General features: G+C 38.4%; 3 protein-coding genes across 5 annotated transcripts in view; 1 reads left to right on the forward strand and 2 right to left on the reverse strand.

Moving 5' to 3' along the window:
- The window catches only part of nlrc3l (NLR family, CARD domain containing 3-like), a 480833-nt gene that overhangs the window by 101549 nt on the left and 354367 nt on the right, over window positions 1-24917 (reverse strand). The window lies entirely within an intron of this gene.
- Window positions 1019-6705, forward strand: zgc:112998. The gene is given in 3 exon segments (NM_001013556.2): window positions 1019-1134; window positions 3371-3536; window positions 5588-6705. Coding segments are annotated over 2 exon segments (1179 nt in total). The 5' UTR covers window positions 1019-1134; window positions 3371-3451; the 3' UTR covers window positions 6682-6705.
- Window positions 5725-24520, reverse strand: LOC100535121 (uncharacterized). Of its 3 annotated transcripts, XM_073924095.1 has the most exons (8): window positions 23593-23740; window positions 21204-21393; window positions 19791-19904; window positions 19430-19543; window positions 18044-18157; window positions 17060-17143; window positions 14626-14851; window positions 5725-5892 (listed from the first exon to the last, which is right to left on the reverse strand). In XM_073924095.1, the coding sequence occupies exons 1-7, from the start codon at window positions 23670-23672 to the stop codon at window positions 14672-14674; spliced, it is 876 nt and encodes a 291-aa protein (XP_073780196.1). In that variant the 5' UTR covers window positions 23673-23740; the 3' UTR covers window positions 5725-5892; window positions 14626-14671. The 3 variants fall into 3 exon arrangements, with proteins under 3 accessions (XP_073780196.1, XP_073780195.1, XP_003200143.2); XM_073924094.1 differs by lacking the exons at window positions 5725-5892; window positions 23593-23740 and adding an exon at window positions 24164-24520 and having other exon boundaries at window positions 14533-14851; XM_003200095.7 differs by lacking the exon at window positions 5725-5892 and having other exon boundaries at window positions 14533-14851.

Genomic DNA, 24917 nt, shown 5'->3' on the forward strand with positions numbered 1-24917 from the left:
AAGTTACACCAATTCTGTCAGGAGGAATGGGCTAAAATTCCTGCAAACTATTGTGAGAAGCTTCTAAAAAGGATACCCAAAACAATTGACCAAAGACAGTTTAAAAGCAAAGCTAAAAAATACCAAGACTGTCTAGAAATTAATAAAAAATTCTCATATATATATATATATATATATATATATATATATATATATATATATATATATATATATATATATATATATATATATATCTCATTATTTGCATTTGGTCTGGCAATTAATCTCTTTATTCATCAGGGGTCAGCACAGCGGAATGAACCGCCAGCTATTTCAGCATATGTATTACACAGCGGAGGCTCTTCTAGCTAATGTTTTAGATTATTATTTTATTTTGTTTTTTTCTTTATTGAATTATTTGTTAATCTTTCATGTATTGATCTTTAATCTTTTATTGCAGTTATTCATTCAAGTCACATAATATTAGTGCAATTACATCTCCTGTTACTAATGTTTGTTAAAAATATATGAATTTGACTAACATAATTAAAAAACTATCGTACCGATCCTTGACATAACAACATGGTTTCAAAATAAGAAAAGTAATGGTTCCCGGAAACAATTCTTCATTTATTTTTCAGATTTACTACTTTTTGAAGTGTTTTATAAATTTATCAGTATAACTGAGCAAATGGTTTTATTTACGGATTGCAACTCTGAATTACAGGAAATGGACAAAATAACTAAAATTCTTATTTTATTTGGAAAGTATCACATCCACAAAACAAAATGTATGCTGACTGTACCGAATTGTAAACTATTTTTCATTGATTTAAAACTTTTTCATGATTCCCTCACTGCTATACAAATACCAAAGCTATTAAGACATCTCAACTACTGGAAAAAATACTTAATGTGCACGATTAATTTTTGTTGTTAATTCCATTGTATACTGTTTTATGTATAACTCCTTTTTTGTACACCCCTGTTTGATCAAAAAAATAAAAATAAAAAAGTAATGGTTCCCGGAACTATTCGAGGTCTGCGTGAATCACGTGATGACGGTCTTCCGTTGTTGTTTCCATAGTTCCTCTGTGTAGGAAGAGAATCAGTGGAGAAGCCTGAACGCGTTCAAGTCTGTACACACGGACAAATGTAAGTCACCACTTTACTATGGTATTCATAATAGTAAGATAAACGTTTAATATGATTCTGTATACCATATTATGATGTAATCAAGCGGCTTTTAGCGTTGTTTTCGCATGTCACGCGCTGTTGAGCACATCGCCCTTTGTTCATTATGATTATTATGACTCACATTTTGACGAATAACATTATATTCTATAGCAATATGCTGTTGTCATGCTCTGTTTATATATCGCATTAGTAAAACAATCGCTCTTTATTTGAGATGTATGTACAGGATTGTGTACGCGTTCGTCCAGTATAAGTTATCTAAATAAATTTAAATGCGTTGAGTTTTAATGCGTTGTTTTTTTCTTAGCATCATTCAGTTTTAATCTTGGTGTCATTGTTAACGTGTAACTATTAATTTAAGTACTGAGTAATAATTATTTGCTCCGTCATGTACTCAATAATCAGTGTTTGGTGTAAATAGTTACTAAGTAACTAGTTACTGTGATAAGATTACTTTTAGATTACTTTTGCGATTTAGATTACATTACTATTAATCGCAAGTAATTTAATTACAGTTACTTATAATGTACTTGCTTTAAATACTTTAAATTATAGCTTAGGGCTGTACAGTATGGCAAAGTGTCTGTTTTGAGGTAAAGTCGGTTTTATATTCACACATTCGTTCAATGACACGCTCCCTATATTGTTTACTTTGATACTTTGAATATTCGGTCTATAATCGCATGCAAGAATGACCTCAAAACAACATTAGTACTATTTAATTGACTGTAACAATGCTTTGATAGTCATTGGCTGCTAATATGATTCATTATTTACAATTAGCGAACAATACTTCTTCTAAATTATATTATCAAGGAGAAAGTCGAATGTGTGAATATAAAAACAACTTTACCTCAATTCTGTCTGCAATAGTCACATCGTTGACCAGAAACCACAGCTCAAAGCACAGGAGATTTGTAAAGTCGCTGCAGAATTTAACCACATTAGAGTGAAATTCTAAGGACTGTAACTGTGTGAGCATTTTGACATAGTTTAAAGCATTAACGCACATGACATTGAACCTCTTGTAACTAATAAAGATTAATTTTATTGGATTATTTAAATGATAAAAACTGTGTACAGTAGTGTTATTGTACATTTTAACTATTCAATTAATTTAACTGAATGCTGTTAGATTCCCTTTGCTTTGTCATGTACTCAGTAATCAGTGTTGGGTGTAATTAGTTACAAAGTAAATAGTCACTGTGATTAGATTACTGTTGTGATTTAGATTACATTACTATTAATCTCAAGTAATTTAATTACAGTTACTTATAATGTACTTACTTTAAATTACAGTTTAGGGCTGCACAATATATTGTTTGAGCATTGATATGGCAAAGTGTCCGCAATGGTCACATCGCAAGATATGCAGCGTTGAGTTGGGATTATAGTTGACCAGAAACCACAGGTCAAAACACAGGAGATTTGTGGAGTCGCTGCAGAATTGAACCACAATAGAGTGATTATTTGTCTTTTTGTATGCGTTCTTTAAGGACTATATATGGATTATACCTAGGGCCATATATACTTGCAAAATAAAAGAAAGTTTTGTCAACAAAAAATTAAGTATTAAGCAAAAAATAAATAAATGTAAATCTACAAAAATCGCAAAGCAAAAATTATTTTTGAGACACAAAAATGAAATTTGAAAAAAGAAATTAGCAAAGAAATTATATATATATATATATATATATATATATATATATATATATATATATATATATATATATATATATATATATATTTGCAAAAATAAATTCTAGCATTGCCTTTACAAAGCCTGTCCAGTCAATTGCAATTCTGATTTTAATTTCTCAAAATAATTTTCGCTTCGCGATTTTCGTAGATTAGCATTTTTTTTAATACTATAAAATACTTAATACTTTATTTTTTGTTTTCAAAACTTTCTTTTATTTTGCAATTATATATGGCCCTACATTGACTCCATAGCTGTTACTGTGTGAGCATTTTGAGATAGTTTAAAGCAAACTGCAGTGGCTTTTAACATTGTGTTTTTTTTAATCACTGTTTGTGTTTAAAAGTGAGTAAGTAATACATTTTGATTGGAATTATGATATAGAAGGGTATAGTTAGATAGGGTGAAGGTGTATAACCTAGCAGCACTACACATTACTGGATTGTTTGTTTAGGCAATGCCAATGATGAGTTTCTGTTTTTACTTGTTCTAAAGGTGGTTGATATTTACATCATCCTACAGCAGAAAACAAACTCCAGGATTGACAGCTGAAATCTGCAACACACCATGGTAAAGATGGAGATTATTAAAGTAGAGATTGATGACCTGTTTGACCCAGAATCATCCATAATAAAACAAGAAGATCCTGAAGAACAAACAGGTGGGTGTACAGTTTTAGTAATAAAGATAATGCAATCAACATATTTGTATTTAGGTAAATATCAAAATTCTGTCATCATTTACTCGCCCTTCACATTATCAAAACCTGTTTTAGTTGCTTTTTTTGTAAAACACAAAAAATATACTTTAAAAATCATTGGAAACCGATAGCCATTGACTAACATAGAATTATTTTTTTTTTTATTTATTTAAATTTTTATTAGGGTCAATAGCTTCTGGTTTATTTTTTTTTTCAACAAAAATATAAACTAATGAAGGTTTAGAACTGTTTGAAGGTGAATAAAGTACTAATGAATAATAAACTAGTAAATTTTCATTTTGGGGTGAGCTAATCTTTTATTTGAAATTACAAATTAATCCTTGGTATTTTAAAGAAACTTGATATTCAGCAGCAAAAAAAACCTCTTTTGGTTTTTGCTATTAAACCTTAGAACTGTGGAAAAAAATTTGATTCATTAATAAGAAAGCGCCATCTGCGGTTAAAAATTAGCCTATTGTTACGTCTGCTGTTAAAAATTAGTCTAGAATGCCGTCTGGTGTTAAAAACTAGCCTAGAGCGCCATTTGCTGTTAAAAACTAGCTTATCTAGCAAAACATCTGCTGTTACAAACTAGACTAGAGCACCATCTGGTGTTAAAAAATAGCCTAGAGCACTGTCTGCTGTTTAAAACTAGCCTAGAGCACTGTCTGCTGTTTAAAACTAGCCTAGAGCACCATCTGCTGTTAAAAACTAGCTTAAAGCGACATTGGCTGTTAAAAACTAACCTAGAGCACCATCTGCTGTTAAAAACTAGGCTAGAGCACTGTTTGCTTTATAAAACTAGCCTAGAGTGCCATCTGCTGTTAAAAACTAGCCTAGAGCGCCATCTGCCGTTAAAAACTAGCCTAGAGCGCCATCTGCCGTTAAAAACTAGCCTAGAGTGCCATCTGCTGTTAAAAACTAGCCTAGAGCGCCATCTGCTGTTAAAAAGTAGCCTAGAGCGCCATCTGGTGTTTAAAAACGAACTAACCTAGTGCGCATCTGCTGTTAAAAACTAGCCTACAACGCAGTCTGGTGTTTAAAAACTAGCCTAGAGCACCATTTGCTGTTAAAAACTAGCCTAGAGCACCATCTGCTGTTAAAAACTAGCATAAAGCGCCGTCTGGCGTTTAAAAACTAATCTAGAGCGCCATCTGCTGTTTAAAAATTTGCCTAGAACACCGTCTGGTGTTTAAAACTAATCTAGAGTGCCATTCGCTGTTTAAAAACTAGCCTAGAGCGTCATCTGGTGTTTCAAAAAACTAGCCTAGAGCGCCATCTGCTGTTAAAAACTAGCCTAGAGTGCCATCTGCTGTTAAAAACTAGCATAGAGCGCCGTTTGGCGTTTAAAAACTTATCTAGAGCACCATCTGCTGTTTAAAAACTTGCCTAGAACACCGTCTGGTGTTTAAAACTAACCTAGAGCGACATCTGCTGTCAAAAACTAGCCTAGAGCACCATCTGCTGTTAAAAACTAGCATAGAGCGCCATCTGGTGTTTAAAAACTAACTAACCTAGTGTGCCATCTGCTGTTTAAAAACTTGCCTAGAACACCGTCTGGTGTTTAAAACTAATCTAGAGCGCCATTCGCTGTTTAAAAACTAGCCTAGAGCGTCATCTGGTATTTCAAAAAACTAGCCTAGAGCGCCATCTGTTGTTAAAAACTAGCCTAGAGTGCCATCTGCTGTTAAAAACTTGCCTAGAACACCGTCTGGTGTTTAAAACTAACCTAGAGCGACATCTGCTGTCAAAAACTAGCCTAGAGCACCATCTGCTGTCAAAAACTAGCCTAGAGCGCCATCTGCTGTCAAAAACTAGCCTAGAGCACCATCTGCTGTCAAAAACTAGCCTAGAGCGCCATCTGCTGTCAAAAACTAGCCTTGAGTGCCATCTGCTGTTAAAAACTAGCCTAGAGCGCCATCTGCTGTTAAAAGTTCAGAATCGATTCAAGAGAGAATAGAGATGCATTCTGAAAATCTCATAATCGATTTGAACCAATTTTTCCTTTTTAGACTGGGAGGAAGATCAGCAGAGTCTTAAGCTGGATGAAGTGAAGGAGGAACTTTGCGCAATCACAACCTCAGAGGAAGCCGGCAAACAGCTGCACACCTGCTCACAGTGCGGGAAGGGGTTCAAAGACAAGGCGTACCTGAGCATACACGCCCGAATCCACACCGGAGAGAAGCCGCACTCCTGCCATCAGTGCGGGAAGAGCTTCACCGTGGCGTCAAGTCTGAGTTATCATCTGCGCGTTCACTCCGGAGAAAAGCCGTTTGACTGCAGCGAGTGTGGCAAAAAGTTCAACTCGTCGTCAACTCTGAAAAACCACATGAAAGGGCACTCAGGTGAGAAGCCTTATGTGTGTGCGTCATGCGGAAAGAGCTTCTCACGACTCAGCAACTGCAAACTGCATCAGAAAACGCACAGCGATGTGAGAGAACACGTGTGCTGCGATTGTGGGAAGAGTTTTACTAGAGTCGCTCTGCTGAAGCAGCACCAAAGGATTCACACTGGGGAAAGACCCTACAAGTGTTCACACTGCGAGAAGAGTTTCACTCAATCCGGACACCTGAAAGTGCACGAGCGAGCGCACACCGGAGAGAAACCGTACCACTGTATACCATGCGGGAAGAGCTTTAAAGACGCATCCGGTCTCCATTATCACAAACACACTCACTCCGGGGAAAAGCCCTTTAATTGCGAGCACTGCGGTAAAAAGTTCAACTCCTCATCGCATCTGAAATGCCACTTGAACTCTCACTCGGACGCGAGGCCTTATGTGTGTTCAGTGTGTGAAAAGACGTTTTCCTGGCTGAACAGTTATAAGCTGCACATGAAGACGCATAATGAAGAGAGAGAGCATGTGTGCTGCGATTGTGGGAAGAGCTTCATTAGAATTAGCCTGTTGAAACTCCACCAAAGGGTTCACACTGGAGAAAAACCCTACAAGTGCTCGTGCTGCGACAAGAGTTTCGCTCAGTACGCAAACCTGAAAGTGCACATGCGCGTTCACACCGGAGAAATGCCCTATCACTGCACTCAGTGCGGCGAGAGTTTCAGACATTCAACAAGCCTTCATAAACATAAGAAGAAGTTTTTCCATTGAGAGAAAAGCTTGGACAACGAGAAATATTTCAAGGAACGCTGTGCTTTTTGTGGAAATAGGCTCATTGTACAACTCCACTACAGTTAAACTGATTTATACCATTTTGTAATCCATTCAGCCGATTTATGTGTCTATGGAGCACTTTTAGCTTAGCTTAGCATAGATACTTGAATCAGATTAGACCATCAGCGTTTTGCTCAATTAAAAAAAAAAGTAATTCAATAATTTTTCTATTTGAAGCTCGAGTCTTCTGTAGTTAGTCGTGTACTCGGACTGATGGAAAATGAAAAGTTGTTATTTTCTAGGCGCATTAATATTAGAATTATTCAGAATATGGCAGCATTTATTTTGTCAGTCTTAGTACACAACAAGTACAAAGGAGTCAAGCTTTAAATAGACAAATTATCACGACACTTTAGTGAGCGAGATTACTGACAAGTTTCTCCGTTTTTGAACCCCTTCAGAACATTTCCAGGTCTGGCGGGAACATTTTTAGCTTAGCTTAGCATAGATCATTGAATTGGATTAGACCATTAGCATCTCACTCAAAATCTTTCAAAAATATTTTCATTAATTTTCCTATTTAAGGATTAAATCTGCTGTAGTTAATCGTGTACTCAGACTGACGGAAAATTAAAAGTTGCTATTTTCAATGAAACTATAGAAGACTCGAGCTTTAAATAGGAAAATGATCAAAACACTTTTGTGAGTGACATCACTGACCAGTTTCACCATTATTTTAATCCATTCAGACTATTTCCAGCTCTGGCGGGAACACTTTTAGCTTAGCTTAGCATAGATCATTAAATCAGATTAGACCATTACCATCTCGCTGAAAATGTTAAAAAAGCTTGACTTTTCCTTGGTTACATCATGTACTAAGTTTGACGAAAAATGTTGAGATGCTATTTTGTAGGCGCAATAATATTACACAGCACCTGAAAATAGCTCTGAATTGTCTATTGTAAATGTCAAGATTTTACCCAGAAATGGGTTGCAGATGGAAGGGCATCTGCTGCGCAAAACATATGCTGGATAAGTTGGTAGTTTATTCCACTGTGGCGATCCCGGATTAATAAAGGGACTAAGCTGAAAACAAAATGAATGAACGAAATGTCAAGATTCTCATGCACTGCATTAAATCATTGTGCCTACTACAGCCGTGGTTCGACAACAAAGTTTCTTAATTATTATGCAAGAATGAGAGTATAGTTCTTTTCTATACTGGCCAAGAAAATAGCAGCCTTTCATGTTTTGTCAGTCTTAGTACACGATGAAACTACAGTCAAGCTTTAAATAGGAAAATGATCAAAACACTTTAGTGAGCGAGATTACTGACCAGTTTCACCATTATTGAATCTCTTCAGACCATTTCCAGCTCTGGCGGGAACACTTTTAGCTTAGCCTAGCTTAGCATAGCATAGATCATTGCATCGAGTTAGACCATTAGCATCTCACTGAAAGTTTTTTTAAAAATATCTTAGTTAATTTTCCTATTTAAGGATTGACTCTGCTGTAGCTAATCGTGTACTCAGACTGACGGAAAATTAAAAGTTGCTATTTTCTAGGCACAATAATATTACGCAGCGCCTAAAAATAGTTCTGAATCGTCTTTCGCAAATGTCAAGATTTTCATGCACTGCATATTAAATCATTGTGTCTGCTACAGTCGTGGTTCGACAACAAAGTTCCTGATTATTATGCCAGAATGAGAGTATAGTTCCAATCTATCTCGATCAAGAAAATAGCAGCCTTTCATGTTTTGTCAGTCTTAGTACACGATGAAACTACAGTCAAGCTTTAAATAGGAAAATGATCAAAACACTTTTGTGAGCGACATCACTGACCAGTTTCACCATTATTTATTCTTTCCAGACCATTTCCAGTTCTAGCGGGAACGCTTTTAGCTTAGCATAGATCATTGTATTGGATTAGACCATTAGCATCTCAATGAATTTTCAGAAAAGACTTCCTATTTAAAGCTTGACTTGCTGTAGTTAATCATGTACTCGGACTGACAGAAAATGAAAAGTCGCTATTTTCTAGGTGCAATAATATTGCGCAGTGCCTAATTATAGTTCTGAATCATCTCTTGCAGATGTCAATGTGCTGTATAATACTATTGAGCCTTGATTTTATGCCAGAATGAGAGTATAGTTCTAATATGAGAGTATATTGTGTCATTCTAAACTACAGATTAGTCAAGCTTAAAATTGTGAATGGATCAAAACGTGATTCTTTTTTGCTAATGGTCTAATCCGATTTAATGATCTATGCTAAGCTAAAAGTGCTTCTGCTAGACCCAAAAACCAGCTGAATGGATTCAGGAATTATAATGTTTAACTCTAGAGTTGTAAAATGAGCCTGTTTCCTATGAAAAGTGTAGTGTTCCTTTAAAAGTTGCTTTACACTACTAAAGTGTACTACTTTACACTCTTAAAGTGTAAATGAAGTATTTCATGAATTCTGCCTGGATGGGTTGTGTGCTATGTTAAATTAATTCACGTAATTTTACTTTTTTTTACCATTAGAATATGATATTGTTATTTATTATAGACCTATATAGACTAACTACTGTAGGAATTGTTGTACTATTTTGTACATTTTTGCTGCTTTGATTACATCTTTTGTTAACATATGTGACCCTGGACCACAAAACCAGTCATAAGGGTGTTGTTTGTATTATTATTATTGAGATTTATGCATAATATGAACGCTGATTATTCATTCAACAACTGATATAAACTATTTGTGCACCTGGAATCTGAGGGTTCAGAAAAATTTAATTAAATGTTTAGAAAATCACCTTTAAAGTTGCTCAAATTAAGTTGTTAATGCATAACAATAATCAGAAATTAAGTTGTATATATAATATACAACTCTTTGAATTTTTTTTCCTTTTAAATATTTCCCAAATGATGTTTAACAGAGCAAAGAAATTTTCACAGCATGTCTAATAATATTTTTTTCTTCTGTAAAAAATCTTATTTGTTTTATTTCAGCTAGAATAAAAGCAGTTTTAAATTTTTTAAACATCATTTTAGGGACAATTTTTAGCCCCTTTAAGCTATATATTTTTTCGATAGTCTACAGAACAAACCATCGTTATACAATAACTTGTCTAATTACCCTAACCTGCCTAGTTAACCCAGTTAACCCTTTAAATGTCACTTTAAGCTGTATAGAAGTGTCTTGAAAATATCTAGTCAAATATTATTTACTGTCATCATGGCAAAGATAAAATAAATCAGTTATTACAGATGAGTTAATTAAACTATTATGTTTAGAAATATGTTGAAGAAATCTGCTCTCCGTTAAACAGAAATTGGGGGAAAAATAAACAGGGGAGCTAATAATTCTGATATCAACTTTATATTAGGGATGCTCTAATCCTTCGGCTGAAGATTGGTATTGGCTGATAATCACATTTTTTGACTTGATTGGTACTCGGGTATCTGCCCGATCCCATAAACCAACCACAAGTGTTTGTGAGTTTATAAGATGCATGTGCACGTTCATATATAAGAGATATGTTTGAGTGATTATATACAGCAATCTTAATTTATTCTTTTTGGTAAAAGAAAAGCTCCACTTGAGTATCATATTTAGTGGGAAAATGTGCTTTAAAAGCTTGAAACATCAGAATCGGCACTCTGTATCGGTCTATCACCATGACAAGGAATCGGTACTCTGTATCGGCTGCAAAAATGCTGATCGGAGCATCCCTAATACATATTTCCGTCTTTCGGATGAGAAGTTAAACCGAGGTACTGACTCTCGTAAAGAGCAGGGGTGTAACCCCGGTGTCCTGGCCAAAGTCCCTCAATAGGCCCTTACGATCATGGCCTCCCAATCATCCCCTTCCACCAAATTGGTTCTATCACTGTCTCTCCACTCCACCAATAGCTGGTGTGTGGTGAGGGCACTGGCGCGGTTGTCCTGTGGCTGCCGTCGCACCATCCAAGTGTATCCTGCACACAGATGATGGTGTGGAGAGACCCCCCCCCCCCCATTGATTATAAAGCGCTTTGAGTGTATGGCCATACACAATAAATGCGATATTTATAGGAAATTTACAAAATACCTTCATGGAAGATGATCTTAAAATGTCTTTTAATGTCGTTTTGTTTTATTTTTTTAACGTTTTGTTCTTCAGGGTCACATTTATAAAGTTGTGTTGGATAAAAGTGTCTGGCAAATGATGTCAAACGTAAACATCATCTTTTAAAGCTTATCAGTGATCACAAGTAAATGCAACAGAGGTAAACGAAGCCAAAACGGCAATATATTAATCCTGCAAATGACTTTAAAGATTAAATGCCTGCACCACAAATCAGTGTGGTAAACTATTGTTTTTTTTTATTTTTGTTATCTCAATAAATCACAGTCATATCATTCAGAAATGAGCCGTGTGTTTGTTTTTTCATGAGAAGCTTATCATGACTATAAAATTGTAAGCTGCACCAGAAAATACCTCATCTCACGAGAAAATGTAAATATTTTACACTTTGCCAGTTTTGTGGCTAATTTGTACAAGTTCTATCGTACGAAATTGTATGATTTTAGAAAGGAGGCGTGGCACCCAACCCCACCCCTAAACCCAACCATCATTAGGTGATGAGCAAATCGTACACTGCAAAAAAAATGCTTTTCTTGCTTAGATTTTTTGTCTTGTTTCTAGTTCAAATATCTAAAAACTCCTAAATCAAGAAGCATTTTCTAGACAAGCAAAACATATTGTCTTGTTTTGAGAAATAATTTGCCAATAATAAGTGAGTTTTTTCTTAAAACAAGCAAAATAATCTGCCAATGGGGTAAGCAAAATAATCTTACGTCAAAAGAAAGAACAAGATTATTTTGCTGACCCCATTGGCAGATTATTTTGCTTGTTTTAAGAAAAAACTCACTTATTATTGGCAAATTATTTCTCAAAACAAGACAATATGTTTTGCTTGTCTAGAAAATGCTTCTCGATATAAGAAATTTTAGATATTTAGACTAGAAACAAGACAAAAAATCTAAGCAAGAAAAGCATTTTTTGCAGTGTACTAAATTGAACGAATTAGATCGTATGAATTCATACGAATTATTACCCACTGAATCAAAAAGTTAAGAACTGCCGTGAGATTGTGTTGGAAAATACACAATAAAGTGTAAGATTGCGTGTGTTTTGCTGACTGTCCGAAGCTTCCAGCAATGACTTCCTGGAGAAAGACCGTACATTGCTCATATTGTGAAAAGATGTTTTAGTCAATGTGGAAATCTGACGTGTGAGCTTATTACACAGACGTACAACAGAGTTTCACCCAAATAAGAAACCTCCATTCACTGATTATGCAGGACTGTTGTCTACTGCATTAGTCCATCACTATATGAGCAGGAAAACTGATGATATTTCTTTAAGACAAGCTCTTTTTGAGTTTGTAAATTGTCCCGAGTAAGATATTTGAACACCCCCAGAAAAAATACTACAGTAAATTACTTTAATACTATAAAAGAAAAATACTATAGTAGTTGATATGTACATTTTGGTTGTAAATATATAAACAAGAAATGATAGACAATATGTGACATTCATTCATTTTCTTGTCAGCTTCCCTTTATTAATCCGGGGTCGCCACAGCGGAATGAACCACCAACTTATCCAGCACGTTTTTATGCAGCGCATGCCTTTCCAGCCGCAACCCATGTCTGGGAAACATACACTCACACACTACGGACAATTTAGCCTACCCAATTCACCTGTACCGCATGTCTTTGGACAGTGGGGGAAACCAGAGCACCCGAAGGAAACCCATGTGAACGCAGAGAGAACTTGCAAACTCCACGCAGAAACGCCAACTGAGCCGAGGTTCGAACCAGCGACCCAGCAACCTTCTTGCTGTGAGGTGTCAGCACTACCTACTGCTCCACTGCGTCGCCCAAATGTGACATTATATATTTAAATATGATACTGAATACAGATAAACATGTGACCTTTAAAATTTTATTACCAAAATATTTACAAAAGCGGGGCCATTCTTCATCAATGGAAACCTCAAGGCCACTTGATATTTGATGAGGTGTTTCCCTATGCAGTGATGCTGGCACGTTCCCTGAGTTTTTCCAGCAAGATGGTGCAACACCAAATTATGGGGGTCAGGTTTGAGCATTTCTAGACGAACAGTTTCCTGAAAAGTGGATTGGTCGTCGTGGGCCCCAAGGTCTCCCGATCTGACCCCCTTAGACTTTTATCTTCGGGATCATCTAAAGGCAATTATCTATAGTGCGAAGATACAAGATGTGCAGCACCTGAAACTACGGATACTGGAAGCCTGTGCTGGCATTTCTCCTGCGGTGTTGCTGTCAGTGTGTGAAGAGTGGGAGAAGAGCGTTGCATTGACAATACAACACAATGGCTCCACACCATGAATCCACACCATTCTCATTTTATAAGGTGTATCCATATAAACGGCCCACAATCCGTCTTTAAGATTCTGCTACTACAGCATAAAGGCTGATTTATACTTCTGATTTATACTTCGCTGTGGCTGTCGGCGTCGCTGACGTGCACCTCTCAAAAATTGTAACTACACGTCGCAACGACACGTAGCGCCAGCTCTGTGATTGGTCGGCTTGGTAGCGCTGACGAGTCTGGGCGGGACCGAGAGCCGCGCGAATGGCACGAGCGATTGTTTACAAGTGTGGAGTCCCGTGAAGGAGCTCCGGATGGAAAGTTTTGTTTTGTGTTTACCTCATAGTTAAAGTTGTTGCACGTCCGCCGGTTTCTGCCTCAAAATGAGAGAGTTTTAGCCACTTGTACATCCCGGAAGTGTTCAGGAAAAGCTAAAAAGCAGTGAAGAAACTCAACACAGAGGAACATTTACACCTCACTGCCCACTAGCGCTTCAGAAGTGTTAATGCAGACTAACAGAGACAGCGCGCAGAAGTATAAATGCACAGCCACGCGCGTTGCCTGCGCCGTGGGTTACGCCGGTCACTTGACGCAGAAGTATAAACCAGGCTTTAGTGGGAAACAAGCATCTCTCTCTGTTATTGTGAGTCGTATTATTTTAAGTGTAGGGCAAAAAATAATTGCAATGAATCACATCCTAAATAAAAAGTTTAATATATGTGTGTGTGTACTGTGTATATTTATAATGTATATATAAATTACCTACATGCATGCATATATTTGTAGATACAAACTATATATAAATTTAAATATCTATGCATAAATGTTTTGCAGAGTTTTGTTTTTATGCATGTGTGTGCATTACATATACATAATAAACATATATAGTACACACACATATATCATGTGGCAAACTTTTATTTTGGATGCTTTATTCTTTGCCCAGCACTAATTATATTGTTTTTGTTTGTTGTTGCATGCATTTGTGATATTGATGTAATTTCACTTACAAACCTGATGACACCTACCAACTAAAACGAAACACATCTCCACCCCACCCAATATTATCACCAGGGTGTACTACAAATTAGGTTGCAGACCCCTGGATTAAACGACAAAAGATTAGCACTTTGTTTGCAAATGTTCACTGGAATGATGGATTTGGGGAATGCAGAATCATTGAACTCTGTTTGAGACAACAGAACTTGCAACCTTAGCTGGCTAACAATGGGAATGTACCACTGGTCAATACCCAATCAAATCCAATATCCAGTCCAAAAATTTGATTGGTGCATCCCTACTTAGAATATGCACAAAGTACGTGTACATTTGTGACTGTGCATTCAAAGACACCTTCATCTGCTGGCAATCATAAATGACGTGCACACCTGTTAGCTTGTGTGATGCGTGCAGTACGTCTTGAACCTGAACGCCATTTCCAGATTACTCTCCACATTATCAGACATATTCTGTGCCAGCTATGCAGCCTCTGAAGGTAGCTTTTAACAGGTAATACTGTAGGCACGTTCATCCATTGTGACACACACCACCTTTTAGCCAGATCTTTCACCAGAGTAGAGATGCTGAGCTTCTTCTTCAGGTCTTCGTATTCTTCTCCTTCATATCCTGTAGAAGATAATACACAGCCCTCTTCGCCCTGCGCTCTCGGTCCTTCATATTCCTCATCTCTCGCTCCAGACGCTCCACTCGGGCCAAGACTTCACCGAGTCTGACTTTCAGATCATCGGGAGATCCAGGTAATGCATAGGAGTGGTCCTGAAAGAGAGGAGGATGTGATTGTTTTGAGTAGGGATAGACGTTACTTAGAAAATATGTGAGGTTGTTGAGTGTTGAACTATTTTTCTTATGTTATAACTAAATAAATAGTATGCTATGATAACCCACAGTGCATTTATCATCTTAAATATTGACATTTATGTTCATACTGGTTGAAAGTTTGGGTTCAGTAATATTTTTAATGCTTTCAAAGAAGATTTCTTATGTTTTCATATATTCATTCATTCTTTTTCTCCTGCTTTTCCGAAGCTGGGTCGCGGGGGCAGCAGTCTTAGAAGAGAACCCCAGACTTCCCTCTCTCCAGACACTTCCTCCAGCTCCTCCGGTGGAATCTCGAGGCGTTCCCAGACCTGCCAAGATACATAGTACCTCCAGCATGTCCTGGGTCTTCCTCGAGTCATCCTTTCTGTGGGACATGCTTGGAACACACCTCCCTAGGTAGGCGTCGAGGAGGAACCCCAGACTTCCCTCTCCCCAGACACTTCCTCCAGCTCCTCCGGGGGGATCTCGAGGCGTTCCCAGGCCTGCCAAGATACATAGTACCTCCAGCATGTCCTGGGTCTTCCTCGAGTCCTCCTTTCTGTGGGACATGCTTTGAACACCTCCCTAGGTAGGCGTCCAGGAGGCATCGGAAACAGATGGCGGAACCACATCAGCTGACTTCTCTCAATGTGGAAGAGCATCGGCTCTACTCCGAGCTCCTCCCGGGTGACAGAGCTCCTCACTCCTTACCCTGTCTATAAGAGTGCGTCCTGCCACCCTGCGAAGGAAACTCATTTCGGCCGCTTGTGTCCAAAATCTTGTCCTTTCGGTCATGACCCAAAGCTCATGACCATAGGTGAGAGTAGGAACGTAGATTGACCGGCAAATCCAGAGCTTAGCCTTTCGGCTCAGCTACTTCCTTACCACAACGAACCGGTACATCGACTGCATTAATGCTGCGCCAGTCCACCTGTCCATCTCACGTTCCATCCTTCCCTCACTTGTGAACAAAACCCCAAGATACTTGAACAGAATGCCACGAGGGACACGGTTGAATGCCTTCTCCAAGTCCACAAAACACATGTGGACTGGTTGGGCATACTCCCATGAACCCTCAAGAACCCTGGTGAGGGTATAGAGCTGGTCCAGTGTACCACGGCCTGGACGAAAACAGCAAAGTTCCTCCTAGATCCTAGGTCCAAACATCGACCGGATCCTCCTCTCCAGTACCCCGGCATAGACTTTCCCTTGAAGGCTGATGAGTGTGATCTCCCTATAGTTGGAGCACACCCTCTGGTCCCCCTTCTTAAAAATGGAAACCACCACTCCGGTTGCCCAGTCCAGAGGTACTGTCCCCGACCTCCATGCGATATTGTAGAGACGTGTCAGCCAAAATAGATCCACAACATCCAGAGACCTAAGATAGACAGGGTGAATCCCCTCCACCCCCCCTGCTTTCCCACTGCGGAGCTTGCAAACTACCTCAGTCCACCCCAGCAACCTCAGTCTCTGCTTCCTCAATGAAACACAAGTCGGTGACGTTAAGGAAAGCCTCAAAGTATCCCTTCCACCATCTGACCACATCCCCAGTCGAGGTCAACAGCTCCCTACCTCCGCTGTAAACAGCGTTGATGTGGAGCTGCTTTCCTTTTTCTGAGGTGCCGGACAGTTTGCCAGAATCTCTTTGGGGCCGACTGTCTTCCTCCATGGTCTCCCTGAACTCTTCCTAAGCTGAGTTTTTGCTTCCCCAACCACCCGGGCTGCAGCACGCTTGGCTGGTCGATACCCATCAGCTGCCTCGGGAATCCTGCAAGCCAACTTAGCCTATTTGAATCTAAAAATTACATCACAATGGAAAAATATAGATGTTAAAACACCCAAAAAGGACAAAAAATCTCTGTGGAAATTCTGATTCGTCTGATTTTCCTTACTTGTCTCCATGCATTAGTGTTTATTTTCATTTATTGTTTATTTTTTGGGGGATAAGGATAGTAAAGGCCCCATCTGATTGGTCAGATTTGAATAAACAGCATATGCAGCACACAAATGCTTGGCACATAAAATTCATTTATTGCACTTCTCTGCGGTATGAATATTGCTTTTTCGATATATTGTACAGTCCAAGGTTTGAGTAATGTTTACATCAGGGGTGGTTCTAGGCCACTTTTAGGTGTCTATAGCCCTCCTGTCAGTACAAATACTCACAGTGTTAAGCAGCAGAGGTTCAGTGTCCTCCTGAGAAATGTCCTCTGACAATCTCTCCTCAGCTGTTTTGGAGGCTGCCACAGGCTAAAAGAAAATTAAAACAGTTACAATTTAATTACAAGTTTTAAAATCCATTACATCCAATGATGATATACCAAGACTGTAGATGATCAATGTAGTTTAAGAGCTGTGACGAAAACCATTCAAGATATCGATTCTGCGATGTTTAAAATGCATCGCTATTCTCTCCTGGATCAAATCTGAAATTAGTTTTTTAGCAGCAGATGGGGCCGTGTGCTTTACAAACAGCCATGCTCAGCTTGCATCTAATTCCTTACAAATACCACTTGAACCTAAAATGATCATTAATAAAAAGTTAAGAAAGGTTTAAGCAATTGCAAAAGAATTCATGGTGTTTACATTAATCTCATGAAATAAAGGCCAATATATATCATTTGGTTAAATGCACAAGCGCTATTCCTCATTAGCATTTCAGTGCATGGTTAAAAAATAGCCTAGAGCATCATCTGTTGTTAAATACTAGTGTGAACTGCTATCTGTAGCTAAAAACTAGCGCAAAGCACCATCTGTTGTTAAATACTAGCATAAAGCGCCAACGGCGGCACAGTAGTTAACACTGTGCCCTCACAGCAAGAAGGTCGCTGGTTTGAGTACCGACTGAGTCAGTTGGCATTTCTATGTGGAGTTTGCATGTTCTCCCCATGTTGGCGTGGGTTTTTCTCCGGGTGCTCTGGTTTCCCCCAAAGTCCAAACACATGCGCTATAGCTGAAATAATGAACTAAATCGGCCGTAGTGTATGAGTACTTGTGTGAATGTGATTTTCCAGAATTTCCCAGACCTTGGTTGCGGCTAGAAGGGTATCCACTCCATAAAACATAAACTGGAATAGCTGGCGGTTCACTCCACTGTGGTGACCCATGATTAAGTGGTGCTAAACTGCAGAAAAGTGCCGTGATACTCACAATTTCAGGCAGTGGAAGATTAGTCTCTTGGAAATCCTGAGAACAATCGACTGATGATTTCTCTTCAGCTTTCCTTGAAGTGTGTGTTGTCCTGGTTAGCACAGGCTTTCTAGCCTGTAAATTCAAATGTAAAGTTGCTATTTAATTAAAAAGTCACTATTTAGTTGGTTGCTACTAACAACTAGCAGAAAGGCCATTATAAAGAAATGGCTCAAGGAAGATCCTCCTAGGTGAATGGCATGATATGGTAAGAAAGGTGTATGATCTGGAAGTACTGACACTTTCCTTGAGACAGCAAGCCTATAACATTTCTGCATACCTGGGTAAATGGTTGAGAAGAAATGTAATGTTTTAATTTTATTGTGGCGCTTTTATTTTTATTTATCTGGAGCCTGTAAGTAACCCTTAACAAAGTTTTATATAGCAACGTTTTGTTAACCATAAATACGAATGTAAATAAGATTGTAATCTTTGACACTTGTAATGTGTCTTTTTTGTTTTTATATTCCCTTGAATTTTTTTTTGTTCTGAACTTGAAAAATGAAAAAAAAAAATATATATATAATAATTATTTTTAACTTTTAAAACTTATTAAAATAACAGAGTTGGAAAAGATCTTTTAATCCCAGTTTCTTTGCAAAAAATGTTCTGTTTACATGTGCATACAGGAAATTACAGAAACACAGCGCCTGTCAAATAATTTGGTGGGCGGGGAAAACACACTCCTACGTCACGTTTCTGTAACCACGGGGAGTAACACCAACAACTGAGGTAAGATCCAATATGCAGGTTTATTCACAGTCAGGCAAGCGGTGGTCAACACAGGTGCAAACAGGTGTGTGAGGACAATCCAGAATCACAGTCGAATAAAGGCAAGAGGTCAGAAAGGCAGGCGACAGGCAAAGACAAAGGCTAACGGTCGGTAGATAACAAGACTGGGAAACGTGTTGTAATGCTACTATGACAGATAACAAGACTCGGCCCACTGAAGGGGTAAATGTGTGGCTTAAAAAGTGTGTGTTAATCAGTCTTTGACAATCCTCAGGTGGTGTGAATGTAATCAGTCTAGATGAGGAAGCATGTGTGAGTGTGACCGGAGTGCATGTATGAATATGTAGTCCAGAAATGGCAGATTTGAAGTCCATGGTATTTGTAGGTGCAAACCAGCGATCTTATGGGAAATGATCGCTGGTAATCGTGACAGTTGCAGTGCGCCTCAAAATCACTGGGATTTGGACCCTTTTTTAACATTAGGAAATTAAAAAAAAGACTTATTGTGTTTCTATCACTCCAACATGACTGTGGACACTATACCCACACACAGTTCTGTCCAACCAAAAGTTGATTTTCATCATGGGTGCCCTTTAATCCCTCTCTAATACTCACAGTGTTAGGAAGCGAAGTGTCGGTCTTCTGGAAATCCAGAGAACAGTCTACTAACATGATCTTTTCTGCTTTAATTGAGGTATGTGTCGTCCTTGGTACCACAGTCTGTTTAACCTAGAATTTAAAATATAAATAAGCCACAATTTATTTACAACATATCAAACATTTCTTTATACTTCATTTTGATTAACTGTTCCTCCAACATATACTTAGTGCACAGATACTCAGACTTGTACATAGATTAGTTGCACCACTGCATTTTATAGTACACATTTTAATTCAGTGATGATAAACCTACTATTGGCAGATGAGCAGAGAAACTGAAGATCGACAGTTTAGCCTCGTCATCTCTAATACTCACAGTGTCGGGTAGTGAAGGTTTAGTGCCCTGTGAATCCTGAGAACAGTCCACTGATGATCTCCCTTCAGCTTTTATCCAGTTTTGTGTTGTGCTGGTTGTAAAAGACTTTCTAGCCTGGAAATACAAATAAAAATGTCATATTGTAATAACAAATTATCAGGCGTATCTCAATCAGCTCCAGAGCTTGTGAATCTATGTATCAGGTATAGTGTACAGATATCCATTCTGCATCAATTCTGAGATTTTCATAATGCATCGCCGTCTGCTGTTATAAACTAGCCTAGAGAGCCTTTTGCTGTTAAAAACTAGCTTATAGATCACCTTCTGCTGTCAAAAACTAGCTCTTAGATCACCTTCTGCTGTAAAAAAACTAACCTAAAGTGCTGTTAAAAACTAGCCTAGAGCCCCATCTACGGTTATAATCTGGCCTAGAACACCATCTGCCGTTAAAACTAGTCTAGAGCGTCATCTGGTGGTAAAACGTAGCCTAGAACAGCGTTTTTTATTAAAAACAAGCCTATGTAGCACAGCATTTGCTGTAAAAAACTAGCCTATAGAGCAATCTGTTGTTAAAAACTAGCCTATAGATTGACTTCTGCTGTTATAAACTAGCCTAGATCCAGTCTGCAGTTAAAAACTAAACTAGAGCTGTGTCTTGTATTAAAAACGAGCCAAAAACGGTGTTTGATGTTAAAAACTAGCATTTAGATCACCTTCTGCGGTGAACAACTAGCCTAGAGCACCGTCTACTATTATAAACTAGTCTAGAGCATCATCTGCTGTTAAAAACTAGTCTAGAGCATCATCTGCTGTTAAAAACTAGTCTAGAGCATCATCTGCTGTTAAAAACTAGTCTAGAGCATCATCTGCTGTTAAAAACTAGCCTAGAGCATCATCTGGTTGTAAAAAGAAGCCTAGAGCAGCATCTGCTGTTAAAAACTAGCCTAGAGCGCCATCTGGTGTTAAAAACTAGCCTAGAGCAGCATCTGCTGTTAAAAACTAGTCTATAGATTGACTTCTGCTGTTATAAGCTAGCCTAGATCCAGTTTGCAGTAACAAGTAGCCTAGAGCTGTGTTTTTCATTAAAAACTAGCTTAGAACGGCGTTTGATGTTAGAAACTAGCCTATATATCACCTTCTGCTGATTTGATCTTGTCTAGATCCAGTTTGGTGTTAAGAACAAGCCTACAGCACCATCTGCTGTTAAAATCTAGTTAAAGCACCATCTGCTGTTAAAAACTAACCTAGCATAGATGCTTCCAATATTTACACTATGCATTGTGGGACAATATGTTTTAGTGCGATAGAAAATTTAGCAATTGAGACGGACTACAATTGAGACGGACTACTGAACAGGTTACCTGACTGAGACGCATTCATCACATCATTTTAATCCAGTGACGATAAACCTACCTTTTGTAGATTAGCTGGGAAGTTGAAAATGGATGGTTTAACTCCATCCCGAATCCTCACAGTCTGACCCGTCCTGTCAAAGTCCTCCGGCCTGAAGTGTTCACTGCACAGCACCGAGTACCTACTTGCAGAAACTCCTCTTTTTACGGCTAATTCCCACTGCTTCCTCGACTCGATGTTTTTAGGAAACCTACAACAGGTGAGAACATTAGAGAAGAATACAGATCATAGGTCTCAAACTGGATTCCTGGAGAGCCGCAGCTCTGCAAAGTTTTGCTCCAACCCTGATCAAACACAGCTGATCCAACCAATCTAGATAGACGCCTCAATTATTCGGATCAGCTGTTACATGATTAGGGTTGGAGTGATTAGGGTTGTTTTAAACCTATAGACCTTTTTCTTGGAACGCAAAATTACCCATTATGCTTTGCGTGTATGCTGCGCAAGGAGAATGCGAAGAACTTCCGGTCGGCAGCTGATGCGTGTAAACAGTCACATTTGGACAGCTTTGAAACGATAGTTTTAATCTATTTTACCTGCTTTTATCCTCTTTGAACTAATACTGTTGTCCATCAGCAGCATCTCCTGGACTGATCATTTAAAGAAATGCGATCTAATAGGATGGAAAACAGCTGCTGTGAGGCATTTTCCCCTCGTTGTCAGACGGCATCTTCTGCAGTTTAAATGAAGCCTCGTCATCGCTAAAGTCAACATTTTCTCTTTATTTCAAATATATAACCAGCCCAAACAAATGTAAATCACCAAAATGTTTGACACACACAGTAGCCTGTACTGTGCCACTGACACACTGATTTAATAACTGTGACAAAGTGAAAATATAGGCTAGTGTCATTTCGAAATGACAGAAAAACACAAACCGTGGTAAAAACAACACACAAAATGAAACACAAACGGCTCGCGATTAGAATGAACAGCAAATCAGCCAGCAGAGGATCAATAACAGACTTTTATTGCTCATTTTTGTAAATTGCACGACTTTCATACCTGTTAAGTTTCATGCCAGTACTTTGCTCTCTCTCTGTGTGCGTGTGTGTGTGTTAAAGAGCAGCTGAGCTAACAGCTGACAGGCCGGGAACGCACACACACACTGTATTTCTGACGGCAGACACGTGAACTAGAAGAACGTTTTTCTCGTATTTCTGACGCGCTTGAACCACATGTGACAGATTATAAGGGCTTTAACAGACACATTTCTAAGTTGTGTCACAAAAACACTCTGATATCCATTAAAACGTTATTGAAACCCATTTTCGGAGCGCAAATTACCAGTTGTACACGCTGTAAACGGAAGTTTTTAGCATTCTACCGGAAGACGCTGGTCGCTATGGCGCCCTCCATGCAGCAGCCATGAAAAAGGTCTATAGAGAATATCTCAATTACAGGCAATTTAGTGTGACAGTTAATAAGGCACAACTATTCATGCTAAAAAGAAAAGCATAAACCATCACGTACGTTCTAACGGTTTTAATGACTACAATGAAAATAATTTTGTGTTTAATATGAAGTTTCAACTGGTATACATAAACCATTACATACTACTGGAATATGTCCCAAAACACACGAGAAAACATTACATCTTAATAGTTCAAATGTGGGCGATACGGTGGCTCAGTGGTTAGCACTGTCGCCTCACAGCAAGAAGGTGGCTAGTTCGAGTCCCCGCTGGGTCAGTTGGCATTTCTCTGTGGAGTTTGCATGTTCTGTCCCTGTTGGTGTGGGTTTCCTCTATGTGCCCCGGTTTTCCCCACAGTCCAAACTCATACACTACAGATGAGTTAAATAAACTAAATTGGCCGTAGTGTATGAGTGTGTGTGAATGACAGCGTATGGATGTTTCCCAGTACTGGGTTGCAGCTGGAAGAGCATCCACTGTGTAAAACATATGCTGGAATAGTTGGCAGGTCATTCCGCTGTGGGGACCCCTAATAAATAAAAGGAACTAAGCTGAAGGAAAATTAATGAATGGTTTGCAATGATTTTAATAGTATTTGTAGTTAGAATCTTCTCTTAAGGTTTTGTTATGTTTTGGGGTTGTTGTTTTTGCAAAGATTTAAGAAATTACAAATTAATTATTATGAATATTTCTTATTATTACACCTTTTAAATTGTGTTTCATAGCTTATTGAACAACAGCTTTTTTTGTTTTGTTTTGAAAGATGGCCCATGCTAAACAGATTAATTAAACACACACACATAGAAACAAAATAGACGAACTAAGGAGATAAAAATCTCTTCACATGTTTTGTTAAATAATAAACTGCAATATTATATCAATATACAATATATCAACTACAGCTGCTGATGGTCTTGACATGATGTCAACAAATGTTATAATAATGACCAAATATATCTAACTTTTCGGTCTTACTTGTGAAACGTGATTCCCCGAGCCTTGTTTGCAGTCGTGTAGCGGTTTTTACATCCCACGGCAACACAGGAGGTGGGCATTTTTTTCTTCTTGAATCCAGTTATGAGAGTTAACAGCTTGCCATGAGTAAGATGGCCGCGGCTTCAGCGTGCGATCTGTGTTATGTTGATGGTTTCGTAGCAGCGCACAGGAAAGAGGAGTGTCTCGCTGCGACATTACAAAGCGATATACGGTAGATTTTTGCGACAGAGAAGACGCGTTGGCGTTATAAACACATTTGTTGCCTAAAGTCATACACTAGATTTTGCATACAGACCCTGGGCATGCGTCAATAGCGCCGCCACATTTGTACAGTGCTCCCATAAAGACATTCAACCGCACTAGTCAAGCAGGAGAGGATTTGTGTTTCAGGACACGGATTGGATCAAATCTAACGGGAGGGAGGGAGGATAATACATTTACATGCACACAAACCAACACTCTCTGTCAGCAATGTCCGTGCGGTCACTCATCCAAAGTGATATAAAATTATAATTTTCGTAATTAAAAAAATAAAATTGAGTATACTGACCACCGGGAAAACTCCCCACCATAGATATATGTGTATATCTCTGGCTCTGGATGGCCACAGTCCTCCACTGCAGCTTGGTCCCGAGCGCTACCCTGTACTAACATGGCGGCTATTGACCCATTCAGTCCAATAGACAACAAAAGGGCAGGAGACATCTAATGTATCTATGGCCTAAAGCGGAATACAGATAGACCAATAGACACAATGTATTGGTAACTACAACGATAAAGAAAGAAAAGCTGGCAAAATGCGATCCCTGATTTATTTTTAAATGTTGAGTTATCTTAGAATTGTATAGCCTATACATAATACTAAATTGACTATGAAAAACAATGCTGGTAACGTAAGTCATGACAGAAATTAACTCGAGGGAAGTTGATTTTATATTCAGATTTTCTTCCTAATAATATAGTTTCAAACTCTATAGGGAAATCATCAGCTAATGACTGTCAAAGTACATCGTTGTTCACAGGCAATCAAATAGTGCTAATGTTGTTTTTACTTTCTCAGTCTGTCCAGCTAAAACCAGGCTGGAACCAGCCTGGAAGTGGCCAAAACCCCTCTAAAACCAGCCAACGATCCTAGGCTGGTTTAAGCTGGATTTTTCAGCAGGGTTACTTAAGTAAAACTATTGGGTACCATATTTTAAAATGTAAAAAATCTGTCTCAGTCTATATAAAGGATACCCTTTTAAAGTCCATATAGAGCTCGTTTATTGTTATAAATTAAATGACATCCCTACGTATTTCTACAT

Source organism: Danio rerio, chromosome 15 (genome assembly GCF_049306965.1).
Source record: "Danio rerio strain Tuebingen ecotype United States chromosome 15, GRCz12tu, whole genome shotgun sequence".
NCBI classification, from domain to species: Eukaryota; Metazoa; Chordata; class Actinopteri; order Cypriniformes; family Danionidae; genus Danio; species Danio rerio.